Genomic DNA, 18,689 nt, shown 5'->3' with positions numbered 1-18,689 from the left:
AGAGAGGGAGACACACAGAGACAGGGAGAAACACACAGGGAGATACACACAGAGAGAGGGAGAGAGACACACAGAGACAGGGAAATACAGAGAGAGAGAGAGATGGAGAGAGACACACAGAGACAGGGAGATACACAGAGACAGGGAGATACACAGAGAGAGAGAGAGAGGGAGAGAGACACACCGAGACAGGGAGATACACACAGGGAGATACACACAGAGAGAGGGAGAGAGACACACAGAGACAGGGAGATACACAGAGAGAGAGAGAGAGTGAGAGAGACACACAGAGACAGGGAGATACACACAGGGAGATACACACAGAGAGAGGGAGAGACATACACAGAGACAGGGAGATACACAGAGAGAGAGAGAGGGAGAGAGACACACAGAGACAGCGAGATGCACACAGGGAGATACACAGAGAGTGAGAGAGAGAGGGAGACACACAGAGACAGGGAGATACACACAGGGAGATCCAGAGAGAGAGAGAGAGAGAGGGAGACACACAGAGACAGGGAGAGAGACATGGAGAGACTGGGAGATACACACAGGGAGATGCACAGAGAGAGAGGGAGAGAGACACACAGAGACAGGGAGTTACACACAGGGAGATCCACAGAGAGAGGGAGGGAGACACACAGAGACAGGTAGATCCAGAGAGAGAGAGAGGGAGAGAGACACACAGAGACAGGGAGATACACACAGGGAGATACACAGAGAGAGGGAGAGAGACACACAGAGACAGGGAGATGCACAGAGAGAGAGAGCGAGAGAGACACACAGAGACAGGGAGATACACACAGGGAGATACACAGAGAGAGAGGGAGAGAGACACACAGAGACAGGGAGATACAGAGAGAGAGGGAGAGAGACACACAGAGACAGGGAGATACACACAGGGAGATACACAGAGACAGAGGGAGAGAGACACACAGAGACAGGGAGATACAGAGAGAGAGAGAGGGAGAGAGACACACAGAGACAGGGAGTTACACACAGGGAGATACACAGAGAGAGAGGGAGAGAGGCACACAGAGACAGGGAGATACACAGAGAGAGAGAGAGGGAGAGAGACACACAGAGACAGGGAGATACAGAGAGAGAGAGGGAGAGAGACACACAGAGACAGTGAGGTACACAGAGAGAGAGGGAGAGAGACACACAGAGACAGTGAGATACACAGAGAGAGAGAGAGAGAGAGAGGGTGAGAGACACACAGAGACAGGGAGATACACAGAGAGAGAGAGAGAGAGAGGGAGAGAGAGAGAGAGAGGGAGAGAGAGAGACACACCGAGACAGGGAGATACAGAGAGAGAGAGTGAGAGAGACACACAGAGACAGGGAGATACACACAGGGAGATACACACAGAGAGAGGGAGAGACATACACAGAGACAGGGAGATACACAGAGAGAGAGAGAGAGGGAGAGAGACACACAGAGACAGGGAGATACACACAGGGAGATACACAGAGAGTGAGAGAGAGAGGGAGACACACAGAGACAGGGAGGTACACACAGGGAGATACACAGAGAGAGAGAGAGAGAGGGAGACACACAGAGACAGGGAGATACACACAGGGAGATACACAGAGAGAGAGGGAGAGAGACACACAGAGACAGGGAGATACACACAGGGAGATACACAGAGAGTGAGAGAGAGAGGGAGACACACAGAGACAGGGAGAAACACACAGGGAGATACACACAGAGAGAGGGAGAGAGACACACAGAGACAGGGAAATACAGAGAGAGAGAGAGATGGAGAGAGACACACAGAGACAGGGAGATACACAGAGACAGGGAGATACAGAGAGAGAGAGAGAGAGGGAGAGAGACACACCGAGACAGGGAGATACACACAGGGAGATACACACAGAGAGAGGGAGAGAGACACACAGAGACAGGGAGATACACAGAGAGAGAGAGAGAGTGAGAGAGACACACAGAGACAGGGAGATACACACAGGGAGATACACACAGAGAGAGGGAGAGACATACACAGAGACAGGGAGATACACAGAGAGAGAGAGAGAGAGGGAGATAGACACACAGAGACAGCGAGATGCACACAGGGAGATACACAGAGAGTGAGAGAGAGAGGGAGACACACAGAGACAGGGAGATACACACAGGGAGATCCAGAGAGAGAGAGAGAGAGAGGGAGACACACAGAGACAGGGACATACACACAGGGAGATACACAGAGAGAGAGGGAGAGAGACACACAGAGACAGGGAGATACACAGAGAGAGAGAGGGAGAGAGACACACAGAGACAGGGAGATACACACAGGGAGATACACAGAGAGAGAGGGAGAGAGAGCGGGAGAGAGACACACAGAGACAGGGAGATACACACAGGGAGATACACACAGCGAGAGGGAGAGAGACACACAGAGACAGGGAGATACACACAGGGAGATAGACAGAGACTGAGGGAGGGAGACACACAGAGACAGGGAGATACACACAGAGAGAGAGACACACACAGAGACAGGGAGATACACACAGGGAGATACACACAGAGAGAGGGAGAGAGACACACAGAGACAGGGAGATACACACAGGGAGGTAGACAGAGAGAGAGGGAGAGAGACACACAGAGACAGGGAGATACAGAGAGAGGGAGAGAGACACACAGATACAGGTACATACACAGAGAGAGAGAGAGAGAGAGAGAGAGAGGGAGAGAGACTCACAGAGACAGGGAGATACACACAGAGAGAGGGAGAGAGACACACAGAGAGAGGGTGACACACACAGAGACAGGGAGATACACAGAGAGAGAGACAGAGGGAGAGAGACACACAGAGACAGGGAGATACAGAGAGAGAGAGAGAGAGAGGGAGAGAGACACACATAGACAGGGATATAAACACAGGGAGATACACAGAGAGAGAGGGAGAGAGACACACAGAGACAGGGAGATACACAGAGAGAGAGGGAGAGAGACACACAGAGAAAGGGAGATACACACAGGGAGATACACAGAGAGAGAGGGAGAGAGACACACAGAGACAGGGAGATACACACAGGGAGATACACACACAGAGACAGGGAGGGAGACATAGAGAGACTGGGAGATACACACAGGGAGATAGAGAGAGAGGGAGAGAGACACACAGAGACAGGGAGATACACAGAGAGAGAGAAAGAGAGAGAGAGAGAGGGAGAGAGACACACAGAGACAGGGAGTTACACACAGGGAGATCCACAGAGAGAGAGGGAGGGAGACACACAGAGACAGGGAGATACAGAGAGAGAGGGAGAGAGACACACAGAGACAGGGAGATACACACAGGGAGATACACAGAGAGAGGGAGAGAGACACACAGAGACAGGGAGATACACAGAGAGAGAGAGAGGGAGAGAGACACACAGAGACAGGGAGATACACACAGGGAGATACACAGAGACAGAGGGAGAGAGACACACAGAGACAGGGAGATACAGAGAGAGAGGGGGGGGAGAGAGACACACAGAGACAGGGAGTTACACACAGCGAGATACACAGAGAGAGAGGGAGAGAGGCACACAGAGACAGGGAGATACACAGAGAGAGAGAGAGGGAGAGAGACACACAGAGACAGGGAGATACAGAGAGAGAGAGGGAGAGAGACACACAGACAGTGAGATACACAGAGACAGAGGGAGAGAGACACACAGAGACAGTGAGATACACAGAGAGAGAGAGAGAGAGAGGGTGAGAGACACACAGAGACAGGGAGATACACAGACGGGGAGATACACAGAGAGAGAGAGAGAGAGAGGGAGAGAGAGAGACACACCGAGACAGGGAGATACAGAGAGAGAGAGTGAGAGAGACACACAGAGACAGGGAGATACACACAGGGAGATACACACAGAGAGAGGGAGAGACATACACAGAGACAGGGAGATACACAGAGAGAGAGAGAGAGAGGGAGAGAGACACACAGAGACAGGGAGGTACACACAGGGAGATACAGAGAGAGAGAGAGAGAGGGAGACACACAGAGACAGGGAGATACACACAGGGAGATACACACAGAGAGAGCGAGAGAGACACACAGAGACAGGGAGATACACACAGGGAGATACACAGAGAGTGAGAGAGAGAGGGAGACACACAGAGACAGGGAGATACACACAGGGAGATACACAGAGAGAGAGGGAGAGAGACACACAGAGACAGGGAGATACACAGAGAGAGAGAGAGAGGGAGAGAGACACACAGAGACAGGGAGATACACAGAGAGAGAGAGATGGAGAGAGACACACAGAGACAGGGAGATACACAGAGACGGGGAGATACACAGAGAGAGAGAGACACACCGAGACAGAGAGATACACAGAGAGTGAGAGAGACACACAGAGACAGGGAGATACACACAGGGAGATACACACATAGAGAGGGAGAGAGAGAGACACACACAGACAGCGAGATACACAGGGAGATACACAGAGAGTGAGAGAGAGAGGGAGACACACAGAGACAGGGAGATACACAGGGAGATACAGAGAGAGAGAGAGAGAGAGGGAGACACACAGAGACAGGGAGATACACACAGGGAGATACACAGAGAGAGAGGGAGAGAGACACACAGAGACAGGGAGATACACAGAGAGAGAGGGAGAGAGACACACAGAGAAAGGGAGATACACACAGGGAGATACACAGAGAGAGAGGGAGAGAGACACACAGAGACAGGGAGATACACACAGGGAGATACACACACAGAGACAGGGAGGGAGACATAGAGAGACTGGGAGATACACACAGGGAGATACACAGAGAGAGAGGGAGAGAGACACACAGAGACAGGGAGATACACAGAGAGAGAGAAAGAGAGAGAGAGAGAGGGAGAGAGACACACAGAGACAGGGAGTTACACACAGGGAGATCCACAGAGAGAGAGGGAGGGAGACACACAGAGACAGGGAGATACAGAGAGAGAGGGAGAGAGACACACAGAGACAGGGAGATACACACAGGGAGATACACAGAGAGAGGGAGAGAGACACACAGAGACAGGGAGATACACAGAGAGAGAGAGAGGGAGAGAGACACACAGAGACAGGGAGATACACACAGGGAGATACACAGAGACAGAGGGAGAGAGACACACAGAGACAGGGAGATACAGAGAGAGAGGGGGGGGGAGAGAGACACACAGAGACAGGGAGTTACACACAGCGAGATACACAGAGAGAGAGGGAGAGAGGCACACAGAGACAGGGAGATACACAGAGAGAGAGAGAGGGAGAGAGACACACAGAGACAGGGAGATACAGAGAGAGAGAGGGAGAGAGACACACAGACAGTGAGATACACAGAGACAGAGGGAGAGAGACACACAGAGACAGTGAGATACACAGAGAGAGAGAGAGAGAGAGGGTGAGAGACACACAGAGACAGGGAGATACACAGACGGGGAGATACACAGAGAGAGAGAGAGAGAGAGGGAGAGAGAGAGACACACCGAGACAGGGAGATACAGAGAGAGAGAGTGAGAGAGACACACAGAGACAGGGAGATACACACAGGGAGATACACACAGAGAGAGGGAGAGACATACACAGAGACAGGGAGATACACAGAGAGAGAGAGAGAGAGGGAGAGAGACACACAGAGACAGGGAGGTACACACAGGGAGATACAGAGAGAGAGAGAGAGAGGGAGACACACAGAGACAGGGAGATACACACAGGGAGATACACACAGAGAGAGCGAGAGAGACACACAGAGACAGGGAGATACACACAGGGAGATACACAGAGAGTGAGAGAGAGAGGGAGACACACAGAGACAGGGAGATACACACAGGGAGATACACAGAGAGAGAGGGAGAGAGACACACAGAGACAGGGAGATACACAGAGAGAGAGAGAGAGGGAGAGAGACACACAGAGACAGGGAGATACACAGAGAGAGAGAGATGGAGAGAGACACACAGAGACAGGGAGATACACAGAGACGGGGAGATACACAGAGAGAGAGAGACACACCGAGACAGAGAGATACACAGAGAGTGAGAGAGACACACAGAGACAGGGAGATACACACAGGGAGATACACACATAGAGAGGGAGAGAGAGAGACACACACAGACAGCGAGATACACAGGGAGATACACAGAGAGTGAGAGAGAGAGGGAGACACACAGAGACAGGGAGATACACAGGGAGATACAGAGAGAGAGAGAGAGAGAGGGAGACACACAGAGACAGGGAGATACACACAGGGAGATACACAGAGAGAGAGGGAGAGAGACACACAGAGACAGGGAGATACACAGAGAGAGAGAGATGGAGAGAGACACACAGAGACAGGGAGATACACACAGGGAGATACACAGAGAGAGAGGGAGAGAGACACACAGAGACAGGGAGATACACACAGGGAGATACACAGAGAGTGAGAGAGAGAGGGAGACACACAGAGACAGGGAGATACACACAGGGAGATACACACAGAGAGAGGGAGAGAGACACACAGAGACAGGGAGATACACACAGAGAGAGCGAGAGAGACACACAGAGACAGGGAGATACACACAGGGAGATACACAGAGAGTGAGAGAGAGAGGGAGACACACAGAGACAGGGAGATACACACAGGGAGATACACACAGAGAGAGGGAGAGAGACACACAGAGACAGGGAGATACACAGAGAGAGAGAGAGAGGGAGAGAGACACACAGAGACAGGGAGATACACACAGGGAGATACACAGAGAGAGAGGGAGAGAGACACACAGAGACAGGGAGATACACAGAGAGAGAGAGATGGAGAGAGACACACAGAGACAGGGAGATACACAGAGAGAGAGAGCGAGAGAGACACACAGAGACAGGGAGATACACACAGGGAGATACACAGAGAGAGAGGGAGAGAGACACACAGAGACAGGGAGATACACAGAGAGAGAGAGATGGAGAGAGACACACAGAGACAGGGAGATACACAGAGAGAGAGAGCGAGAGAGACACACAGAGACAGGGAGATACACACAGGGAGATACACAGAGCGTGAGAGAGAGAGGGAGACACACAGAGACAGGGAGCTACACACAGGGAGATACACAGAGAGAGAGGGAGAGAGACACACAGAGACAGGGAGATACACAGAGAGAGAGAGAGATGGAGAGAGACACACAGAGACAGGGAGATACACAGAAAGAGAGGGAGAGATGAAAAGACACAAAGAGGGACAGTGTGGACACTATCAGACATTTTCATTTCGTTGCATTAATTTTGTTTTATTTATAATTTGACCACTCATTATTTCAGAGTGCCGGAAACCCCCACCCCCCCCCAGACTCCCGCAGTCCCCCCAGTCCCCCCAGTCCCCGGGCCACTGCGGCTGAAGTGCCCGCTGTCCCTCTGTCGCCCCCCGGCGGCCCGCCTGTCTCCGCTCCTTGTCCCCGCCTCGCTCCGCTCCGCTCCGCCCTCGGGGCTGACTCACTGCCCCAGTTCCCGGCTCCGTGCGTCACCAGGCACCGCCTCTCTCTCTGGGAGCTGTATAAAGCGCTGCTCCGGGGCCCGGTTCTGGTATCGCGGCTCCTGGGTTTCACTGAGTTATTGCTGGAGGATGAGCAGCTTGAAGGAGTTGTGTGACCTGGTGTCCGGGGTGAGTGAGTGAGTGAGTGAGTGAGTGAGCGGGCGGGCGGCTCGTCTGATTCTGAGCCGCTCCACCGCCAGTCGGCACAGAGCAAGATTCCAAAAGCAGACCTTGGAGAGACGATCATTTCTTACTGCGATGTTTTTTGATGAATATTGACCAGGATTTCGGGGATAACTCCCTTGCACTTCCCTTATTCACCGTGCGATGTTTTACATTCAACCGGGAGGGGCAGACCGACTCTCAGTTCAATGTTTCATCCGTCAGACGGTGCCTCTGACCGTGCGGCACTTCCTCTGTACTGCACTGGCAGTGGGAGCTTGTTTTGCTCAAGTTGCTGGAGTGGGATCTGAACCTTCCAACCATCCAACTCAGAAGGACAGAGTGTGACGCACTGAGCCATGGCTGGCACAGTAAGGAGGGGGACAGGGTCCCAGAGAGACAGCCAGTGGGATCTGGGGACTGCTAGTGTTGTTCTTGTGCTTTGACCTGTTACTGACTCTCTTTCTCCCTTCTCTCTCCATAGTTCAGCATCATGGACCCCGATGATCTGAGTGCCTTTAAACCCAAGTTGGATTACCGAGCAGTCAGGCCACCAGCCGGATTCCGCAGACACTCCACCAGCTTCCTGCCCCCGAGCAAGTCCAAATCCCGGCCGCTGACCCTCACTGACAGCTACTGGCCGACATCCCTGGACCAGACTGACCTGAGGAACCTGCAGAAGTCACTGGGCCTGACCCGCTGCCTGAGCGACAGTGACTCACTAGAGGATGCCTCCAAGCTGGCCCAGCAGCAGCAGCCATCCCCCCGCTACAAGACTGAACTGTGCCGGCCCTTCCAGGAGAACGGCGTCTGCCGCTATGGAGACAAGTGTCAGTTCGCCCATGGCCTGGGGGAACTGCGGGTCCTGAGCCGCCACCCCAAGTATAAGACTGAGCTGTGCCGCACCTACCACACCAGCGGGTTCTGCCCATATGGGTCCCGCTGCCACTTCATCCACAACCTCGAGGAGGAACGAGGTTCCAGGCCGCAGCCTTGCTGCGACCGCCCCCGGCTCAAACAAAGCACCAGCTTCTCTGGCTTTTCCTCCGACTACATGGGGCTACAGCCAAGTTATGGGAGCGCCCTGGTCTCCCTCTCCCCTCCGCCCAGCTCCGACCTTCCCGACTGGGACCTGCTGCGATCTGCCTTCAGCCAGGAATTTGCTCGGGTTATGGGCATGTCCTGCTGCACCTGCCACAAGCACGTGCCCCCCGTCAGCCAGCCTGTGCAGGCACCTCACACAGACTTCCCCTTCACAGAGAGGAGTACCTACGCAGACTCTCTGTCTGACCAGGAAGATTGCAGCAGCAGTGGGTCTGAGTCGCCTGTTTTTGACCCGAACAGACGTCTCCCCATCTTCAGCAGGATCTCTGTGTCTGATGATTGAAATCTGTCTCGGAACATTTTCCATTCTCTAAACTCTGGGTGTTCTGGCTCCACTGCCTTTCCCACTTGCTCTCTTACCTTTCAAGCCAAAGCTTCTGAAACTATAGTGGATTAATCTGAAGTCAATTCCGTTTAACCCTATGACTGCCAGTGCTCCCGGAGATGGGCAGCCTTGTCCTACCTTTGGCTGGTGAAGTGGGTGGAGGGCCCGAATTTCTGTGGGTGGTTGGATCATTCGCCTGTTGTAGCAAAACTGTGAATCTCTTCTAAAATGCACAGATTCGAATTGCCTTGTGATGATCACTCAACTGATCTGAGTTGCAAGCTGTCAGGGATCAAGTGTTTGCAAACCCCATTAATTACTATATATTAATCTACTTGTACCAAGTATTTTTTTATTTACAAACTTTCAAAGCTGCACAAAATAGATTATATTTAAATTATTTATTGAAGATTTTTGGAATGTTTTGTATATTTAATATAGCAATATATTTTATTAGGTAATTTATGATCTTTTTAAAAAAACACAATGACAGGTTCTGACCTTGTATCTATTATAATGTTATCTGGTGCCTTTTATAACCGATTTTTCATTTGTGAAATGAAATAAAGAGGGAAATGAGAATTCTGGTGTCTCTAGTTTGGAAAAGCTTGAACTGTGTGTGTCCCCACCGTTAACTGTATTCGGTTGCACCCAGTGTCTGTAACTCCTGCTTTCCATCTCCTTGCTTCACTTGTGGCTTTATATATTACAGACTGAAGTGTGCCTATTGAAACTCTGATGCCATGTCCCTGCTTGTGCTGTTAGTTAATTATTAATTATGATACAAGGTACACAACATCCTGCTAACCCGGTACAAACCCCTGTGACGTTTGCATGTTATTAAACCACTAATGCTTTAGGTGGGGCAGTGCGAGAGTGTAGATGACTAACAACCCACTGAAAACAACTGCACTTTAACCTGATGATAGCCTTGATTTATTTGTACCTACCAATACCACTTCTGTGTTTAAAGTGCTCAAAGTGCACTCGCTCACTTTTTTTTTGTCTCCCTTGTCTCTGCTGGTCCTTCTTACAACGCGCGTGACCTACAACCTGCAATTTAACACACCCATGTTCAATGCTCATGCTACAGTGACATCATATGTTCTCTGGCATGGTGCCCAGTGCTAAAACAGCAAAGTCTTACACTCAGACCCAGGTTGGAGGGGAGTGGGGTGGGGAGGAGACCAGGACTGTGTGGGAGGTAGGGGCTAGTGCATAGCAATTTGATGGCCTTCCCCCAGTCTCACTCTCTGCATTTGTGTTTCAGCGTGTTGCATATTTAAATCTGTGTTTGCTTCCATTGCAATGATCAGATGTAAATTTAAAAATGAGTCAGCTCATTCCCAGCACATGACTAACTCGGGGTTAGTGCACACTGATATTCTCATAAAATATGTTTTCGGTTAATAGCACTGAGTAATTGTACAAAAGTAGAGAGTGATCTTCATCCCCACTCCTGGTCCAGCATGTCTAAGGGTAGCGTGGAGACACACACACATGCACACACAATATCCCAGCCCAGGTTTTGTTCTCCAGTCTGCACTGATTACTGTAGATGCTATAATTTGAGGAAACCTCAGTTCTTGCTCCTGGTCATTATCCTGCTGGACAGTATGGGGTGCATGCAAATTTTACAGATCTACATAGAATATATAAATGGAAAGGCTGTTCCCCCACCCCCCCCCTGCCCCCTCACAGCCTATGTTGGTTTTTATCTTCTACATGAGCAGTGTCCCAATCCCTAAATGCTGCCTTGTTTCGCTATCCCTTTATCCCCTTTTCCTTCAGCCATGTATCTTAACCCGTTCTTAAAAGCTGACAGGCTCTCTGCTTCAATCACTAACTCCGATACTGAATTCCACAGCTTCAAAAGTTGTATGTAAAAAAAAAGTTTCTCTTGCTTCCCGTCTTAAATCTGTTTACTCATATATCTTATGCCCCCTCATTCGAGACCCTTCAACCACTGGAAACAATCTCCCTCTGTACTGTCCCATCAAACATTCCCAGCACAGGTTAGATACAGAGGAAAGCTCCCTCTACACAGTCCCATCAAACACAGGGCAGGTACAGCATAAGTTCTGCTGTCCAATGTTTTCGTTCCCCTCCCAAGCCCGGTCCTTATTTAGGGTTTTCCTCATCTCAGTTTCAGTTCCCTTCAGACGTTTACCTGCATTTCCTCTTTCAGGTCCTGACTTACCTGCCACAGTTTCTGCTTTTTCTCGTTTATTGGGGGAAGGTTCAGTTGTGAATGTGAATATTTTCCCAATTTTTTAGTCAGGAGCTCAATTAATTTGGGTTTCCTCATTCTCCCTGGATCCAGACGGGAGCTTTCCTTGTGACATTCTCTGGTTGCATCGGGACATCCAGGGAAATCAGGAAGAATCTGATATTGTGGAAAACGCAGAGGTTCCAACAGTGAGCTGAGCTGTGAGGAGGGGCTGCAATCACGGCAAGTGTTGACCCGCTGAGTTGTCATTGACCTCTCTGAGCTGTCATTGACCCCTCTGAGCTGGAATCAGTGCACCTTTCTGAAAGACCGCCTCATGCATACAAATGCTGTCATCCTGCAGTTCACCATGTTGGGTTTGGCTTCAAACTCAGGCCCAAGGACATCTGTCAAGGTCGATGCCTCCCCCTCAGCTCTCTGTGAATCACCAGCTTTGTAATCATTCCAATAACTTGTATGTTGAATAAAGGCTGGCTCAAAGCTCTCCTCTGTGCAGGGACTATAAACCAGTGTTCCATTGTTGACTTTGGCTGCTCTCAGCCATTTCCGGCAGAGTTCTGATGAAGAGAAGGTGAAATACTCGGTGAACCTCACTGCAGTAGTGGTTGGAACCACAGCAGATGTTACTGAGGCAACACACAGATAACAGTGCTGGGGAACTGAGACAGGAGCATGGGTAAGAAATGGAGGTGGGGTGGGGGGTGGAGGGGAGGGTGTGGCGATGGGAAAGGACAGTGAGAGAGCTGCAGATAACAACAGCAACAGTGTTGAGAAACAAGAAGAGAAAGAACCAAAGGCGAGAAGAGGAGGCATTTTTTTATGCAGCGACTTTATGATATGGAATGTGCTGCTTGAAAGGGCAATTGAAGCAGATTCAAAAGTAACTTTCAAAAGGGAATTGGACAAATATTTCAAAACGGAAAAGAATTGTGGGGCTGTGGATAAAGAGCAGGGGCATGAGAATCGTTATATAGCTCTACCAAAGAATAGGTAAGATGAGCCAAAAGGCCTCCTTCTGTGCTGAGAGTCTGTGAAGAGTATGAGTTGCATTCAGGAGTGGGAAAGGGCAGAGAGAGAAAAACAGGTAAACAAGGCACTCTTCAAGGGTACGGGTTCCACACACACTGACTCTCACTGGGGTACGGGTTCCACACACACTGACTCTCACTGGGGTACAGGTTCATCACACATTGACTCTCACTGGGGTACAGGTTCATCACACACTGACTCTCACTGGGGTACGGGTTCCACACACACTGACTCTCACTGGGGTACGGGTTCCACACACACTGACTCTCACTGGGGTACAGGTTCATCACACACTGACTCTCACTGGGGTACGGGTTCCACACACACTGACTCTCACTGGGGTACAGGTTCATCACACATTGACTCTCACTGGGGTACAGGTTCATCACACACTGACTCTCACTGGGGTACGGGTTCCACACACACTGACTCTCACTGGGGTACAGGTTCCACAGACACTGACTCTCACTGGGGTATGGGTTCCACAGACACTGACTCTCACTGGGGTACGGGTTCCACACACACTGACTCTCACTGGGGTACAGGTTCATCACACACTGACTTTCACTGGGGTACAGGTTCATCACACACTGACTCTCACTGGGGTACGGGTTCCACACACACTGACTCTCACTGGGGTACAGGTTCATCACACACTGACTTTCACTGGGGTACAGGTTCATCACACACTGACTCTCACTGGGGTACGGGTTCCACACACACTGACTCTCACTGGGGTACAGGTTCCACAGACACTGACTCTCACTGGGGTATGGGTTCCACAGACACTGACTCTCACTGGGGTACAGGTTCATCACACACTGACTCTCACTGGGGTACGGGTTCCACACACACTGACTCTCACTGGGGTACAGGTTCCACAGACACTGACTCTCACTGGGGTACGGGTTTATCACACACTGACTCTCACTGGGGTACAGGTTCATCACACACTGACTCTCACTGGGGTACGGGTTCCACACACACTGACTCTCACTGGGGTACGGGTTCCAGATACTGACTCTCACTGGAGTACAGGTTCCAGATACTGACTCTCACTGGGGTATGGCTTCCACACACACAGACTCACTGGCGTAGAGGTTCCAGATACTGACTCTCACTGGGGTACGGCTTCCACACACACTGACTCCCACTGGGGTACAGGTTCCAGATACTGACTCTCACTGGGGTACGGGTTCCAGATACTGACTCTCACTGGGGTATGGCTTCCACACACACAGACTCACTGGCGTACAGGTTCCAGATACTGACTCTCACTGGGGTACGGCTTCCACACACACTGACTCCCACTGGGGTACAGGTTCCAGATACTGACTCTCACTGGGGTACGGGTTCCAGATACTGACTCTCACTGGGGTACAGCTTCCACACGCACTGACACTCACTGGGGTACGGGTTCCAGATACTGACTCTCACTGGGGGACGGGTTCCAGATACTGACTCTCACTGGGGTACGGCTTCCACACACCGACTCTCACTCGGGTACGAGTTCCAGACACTGACTCTCACTGGGGGACGGGTTCCAGATACCGACTCTCACTGGGGTACGGGTTCCACACACACTGACTCTCACTGGGGTACGGGTTCCACACACCGACTCTCACTCGGGTACGAGTTCCAGACACTGACTCTCACTGGGGTGTTCCTTGCACAGGCACTGACTTTCACTGGGACACGGGCTCCACAGTCACTGAATGATTGGGATATGCTGACTATTGGGCAATGCAATAGATAAGTTCAAAACTATTTAAGGAATGGGCAGGGGTAGATGGAAAAAGATTGCCTTCAGTAATTGAAGATTTTACAATGATGGTGAATAAACACAAAATTAAATGTCAGAGACTCAGAAGAGAAGAAACCTCTTGACACAGATCGTTGTGAAGCTGTGGGACTTATTTCCAGGTTTCGTGTTTGAGGCAGAAACTGTCAGCCAGATTAGATTGGCTAGGTGGATGATGAGCAAGTTGTTGAAGAGTTATGGGAATAGAGGCGTAGGTGCAATTTTCTCACCTGGAGGTTAAACGTCAACACTGACTGGCTGGGCTGAATGGACAGTTTTTATGTTTGTAAATTCAATGAATTTTTAATTATCACTTCCAACACTGAATGTATTAAGGCAATAGGATGGGAAATAAAACTGTGGAAAACACTGGGACTGTGAGGGAGCTCATCTTTCGAGACCGTACTCTGCTTCTGTATAAACTGGTGCAGAATCCCAATTACTCAATCTTTGATGGCAAGAGCTTCATTCTAAACCCAGCCAGAGAGCCGTAGAGGGACCAAGGAGTCGCTGGTTTTAATTTATTTGATTCAACCCAATGTGTGCTGACATTCAGCTCAGGAAGTTTGGGATTCGTCCATGAGTGCGTCACACTCAGCATCTGCAATCGCTTAGACACACCTCAGGAATGTTTTCAGGGGCTGAATGTGCCAGAACATAGACTGTAAAAGGAAAATTCTGCAAACGGCAGGCGTCAGCTTGATGCTATTTCCTCTTTTCAGATCAGCCTGAGCTCACCAGCACCCAGTTGGAGCAGGGAGGGAGGACATTATTTGCCATCAATCAGGGGTGGAGGAGGGAGGTGGGACATTATTCAACTTTAAATCTAGTGGGGTGGGGGGGGGGGGTGGGGGTTGCGGTTGGGAATGGAGCATGAAAGTTAGGCAAGATGTTTGTCAGCAGTGGAACCCACACTCCAGCAACAGTCAGTGCCTTCAGAAGAGCAGAGAAGCAGCAGTCAGTAATGTGTTTGCTCTGCTGCTCACTCCTCTCTGCTCTGGAGAGAGCTTTTCAAATTCAGTGGCAGGTTCAAAAACAGAGCTCCCAAGTGTGTTGGCACTAATCAAACAGAGGCAGCTTTGGGGGACTGGACACGTCCGCGGTATGGAAGATGGTCGCATGCCCAAGGGCCTTCTGCATGGTGAGGTAGCCAGGGCCAGACGACCAGTGAAATGACCAAAGCTCCGCTTCAAGAATGCTCACGCGCATGACATGAAGGCCCTAAATGTCAGCTATCGTACCCGGGAGTCACGAGCTGGGGAAGAGAGGGAAATGGGGACACATCCTGTGGACTGGTGTGCACTACCACGATGACCAGCTGCTACAGCAGCTTGGCAATGGGCACCCCCGTCAACACCAACAACTTATAGCATCACTTGACAGTTTCATGTGCAGAACCTGCCTCTCAAGGATTGGCCTTCACAGCCATCTGCAAAGGCACACCAAGAGAAGACAGCCCACCTAAATGGATTGTTTGCTGAATGTCCATCATCTTTCGTAGATGGGAAGGATGCCAACCAAGCAGTCCAAGTGGCCAATATTTAGACAGAGGGTGGCGGTGATGTAATTGTGATTGAACAGTGGTGTGAGGGCCGTCACTCTGATGTGAGTCTGCAAGATAAAAGCCTTCTCTCTCCTGTTCAACACTTCCGAATGGAACTCATTATAGTTCTCACCAATCAATGTCACTCCATCTCAGGTTTACACTGTGTCACGCATGACAGAGCCCAGGCCACTACGGCCGGAATTTTACCTTAATCGCTGGCTCCGGTACAGGTGGAACTCAAACGGATGCGGCCTCCGATCCCGCGCTGCGTCTCCTGTCCACCGGCATCATGCGCGGGGCAGCCAATTAGCTGCTCCGCGGCGTAACTGAGACCTGAATCAGCTGGTGCGGGCGGGAGGATATACATCATTGGGGGCGGGGCCACATCCTGGAATGCCTGATGTAAGACCTTGAAAATGGTTTAGTTCAATGAAATTGACCAGGTAGTCATTCATTGTTTGTAATTCTGCTGTAGTAGTTGTGGTTCACTGAGAGGCTACAGTTCTGTTAGTGCAGAAGGAGTTAGAGATTTAAACACAGGTGGAGGAAGTCATGGAGGGGAGAAGCACTCGCTCAGCCCCCCCTGTTTTTCGGCTGCATCACTACAGGTCCTCCTTCAGGCGGTTGAGGAGAGGCGTGAGATCCTCTTCAGCCCAGACGGTAGAAGGCGACCGTCCAAAGTGAGAAAGAGGGCCTGGCTAGAGGTCGCGGAGGAGGTCAGCAGCCGTGGCGTCGTTAGGCACACATGGATACAGTGCCGCAAGCGCCTCAATGACCCGCTTCGCTCTGCCCGGGTAAGGGGCATTCCTCATTCATCTAATGGTTATTTTGTCAAGGGAGGGTGTATTTGTATTCATGATGCAATGTGGAACCCCTGTGTGATCATTGCCTGGCTGCCTCCTTGCATTGGGATGGAAGATGGGTATATGTGAGATGAACGTTGAGGAGGGATTGCTGAGGGCACGCTCAGCAATGGCACAGCAGTTAAATGCCACATCAACCCGTCACATGCCCACAAAAATGTTTGAACTAATTTTTTTTCTTTAATTAGGAAAAGAGGGCACACAACGCCCGAGAGAGGTCCCGGACAGGTGGTGGCGTGGCCTGTCCAGCATTCCTCAGTCGAATGGAGGACGACGCATTGATGATAGCAGGGGAGGAAGGAGGACGAGCTGTAGAAGATGGCGAGGCCGGTGGACATGGCCATGAGAGTGAGTGATCCAGAAAGTGGTGTATTAGTGCTTTTCGGAGGGGGGGGGAGGGGGCAGGGTGGGGGAGCATTGGTGGGCCAATGTTGTGATGTTTGACTAATGAACATAATTTTGCCCTCAAATGTCACATCACTCTGATGTGACCATAATGGACTCAAATACATGTGCTCAACTCTGGCTTTCTGATCAAACTGATCAATATGATTTTCCCAGCAGGTGACCAACTGCATGGAACAGGAAGCGTCTCAGTTGTACTACCATCCACCTCGGAGGTTGAGGAGGGCGCACCGTCACATCCTCGCGACGCTCCAAGCACCAGCGCAGATAGACACCCCGGTTGGGATTTGCGTGTCCGTGGATTCGATTTCACCTCCAGGTGTCAGCACAGCACAGGTGCCAGGCCATCCACCAGAGGCAGAATCGGCCGATGCCTCACACAGTCGAAGGAGTGTGGGAGGCCAGGCCAGTGCAGAGTAGCAAGCTGATGACATGCCTTTGAGAACATCCATTCGGCGGGAGATGTTGCAGGTGCAGCAAGCGGTCCTTGGAAATCTGGCAGAGCTGCCTGAGACAATGTGCGGAATTAATCAAACTCTGGCTACATCCCTCCAGAGTATGAGTTCTGCTCACTCTCAGGCAATTGAATATCTGGCTTCCTCCATTGACAGATTGGCGGCTGCAGTGGAAGGGCCAGTTCTGGATGCACTTCGTGACGTCAGATCGATTGTGGCCTCCCTGGACCAGAGCATCAGAGAGCAGAATCTGATGCGCTGGCGCCAGGCCGAGGCCGCTCATCCCTCTGATGTCACCACTGAGGATCGTCCGAGCCTCACGAGGGCACAGGGGCAGCACATCGCATATGGGAGCTCCTCTCAGGGCGTTTCTGATGCATCCTCCAGCTCCTTGCTCCCTCTGCCAGGGACATGTGATCTGCAAAATCCCAGGGTGTTACAGGGTGCTCATGAGATTTCTCAGGAGAACCCTGAGATGCCGGGGTCCTCACGGCCGCGAGCAAGCAGAGGACGTCCGCCAAAGTCATCACAAGCAGGGCAGCAAACAGTTCAGCCACCTCCCTCTGGTGTGTCTGGTGGCGAGGGATCATGGACCCGAAAGAGCACTGGGAAATGATTTAAGAAATCACTTTAACATCACTACTGGTTCACAGGGTGAATTGAAAGGTTTTTTATTTGAATGTGTTACAAAATATTGTAATAAATTGGGTTACCTGAGATTTTATCATGGCTTTCCTCAAGTCAAATCCAACATCGTTGCTCAACAAATGTAGTTCAACACGTGAGGTCTCACATCTGGGTGGCATTCCTCATGATGTGAAGGATTGCATCGTTGCATTCTCTCTCTCCGTGAAGGTGAGTGAATTTGCCCTTTCAGAGCCTCACAATTAGTCTTGTCATATGGTAATCCCAATTGTGCAAAAATTTACACACTCTCAATGGAAACGTCTGCCTATTGAAGACTCCCTGGTCTCTCGAGCAGTTAGAGCCAAATTACATTCAGCTTCCTCTCCATGACCATCAAGTGAGTGGTGTCCAGCTTCATCAGAAACATCATCGTCATCTGATGACACATCGCGATGACACTGATCCTTCTCCAGTGCCTCTCCATTTTCAGTCGCCAGGTTGTGCAAGGCACAGTAGACGACAATTATTCTTGCAACCCTTGAAGGTGCATACTGCAGTGCTGCACCTGAGCGGTTAAGACACCTGAACCTCATCTTAAGCAGGCCTATAGTTTGTTCGATGGTCACTGTGGTGGCCGCATGGCTCTCATTGTATCA

The 18,689-nt window shown here is 50.9% G+C and overlaps 2 protein-coding genes across 2 annotated transcripts; both read left to right on the top strand.

The window, feature by feature from the left end:
* Window positions 1–7,509: 7,509 nt before the first annotated feature.
* LOC137353124 (mRNA decay activator protein ZFP36L1-like) lies at window positions 7,510–9,659 on the top strand. The gene is made up of 2 exons (XM_068019142.1): window positions 7,510–7,615; window positions 8,133–9,659. The coding sequence occupies exons 1-2, from the start codon at window positions 7,577–7,579 to the stop codon at window positions 9,033–9,035; spliced, it is 942 nt and encodes a 313-aa protein (XP_067875243.1). The 5' UTR covers window positions 7,510–7,576; the 3' UTR covers window positions 9,036–9,659.
* Window positions 9,660–15,854: 6,195 nt separating this feature from the next.
* LOC137353175 (uncharacterized) lies at window positions 15,855–17,379 on the top strand. Its single transcript, XM_068019222.1, has 4 exons — window positions 15,855–16,005; window positions 16,179–16,477; window positions 16,735–16,894; window positions 17,108–17,379. The coding sequence occupies exons 1-4, from the start codon at window positions 15,855–15,857 to the stop codon at window positions 17,377–17,379; spliced, it is 882 nt and encodes a 293-aa protein (XP_067875323.1).
* The last annotated feature ends 1,310 nt before the right edge of the window (window positions 17,380–18,689 follow it).

This window comes from Heterodontus francisci, chromosome 40 (assembly GCF_036365525.1).
Source record: "Heterodontus francisci isolate sHetFra1 chromosome 40, sHetFra1.hap1, whole genome shotgun sequence".
NCBI classification, from domain to species: Eukaryota; Metazoa; Chordata; class Chondrichthyes; order Heterodontiformes; family Heterodontidae; genus Heterodontus; species Heterodontus francisci.
This window is presented reverse-complemented; position numbering and strand designations above follow the sequence as displayed.

Bases quoted from the DNA above. Each gene is read 5' to 3' on its own strand.
- LOC137353124 (XM_068019142.1), top strand. From the start codon at position 7,577: ATGAGCAGCTTGAAGGAGTTGTGTGACCTGGTGTCCGGG. The intron at 7,616-8,132 runs GTGAGTGAGTGA...CTCTCTCCATAG, and splicing joins TGTGTGACCTGGTGTCCGGG to TTCAGCATCATGGACCCCGA.
- LOC137353175 (XM_068019222.1), top strand. From the start codon at position 15,855: ATGACAGAGCCCAGGCCACTACGGCCGGAATTTTACCTTAATCGCTGG. The intron at 16,006-16,178 runs GTAACTGAGACC...GTTCACTGAGAG, and splicing joins CCAATTAGCTGCTCCGCGGC to GCTACAGTTCTGTTAGTGCA. The intron at 16,478-16,734 runs GTAAGGGGCATT...TTCTTTAATTAG, and splicing joins ACCCGCTTCGCTCTGCCCGG to GAAAAGAGGGCACACAACGC.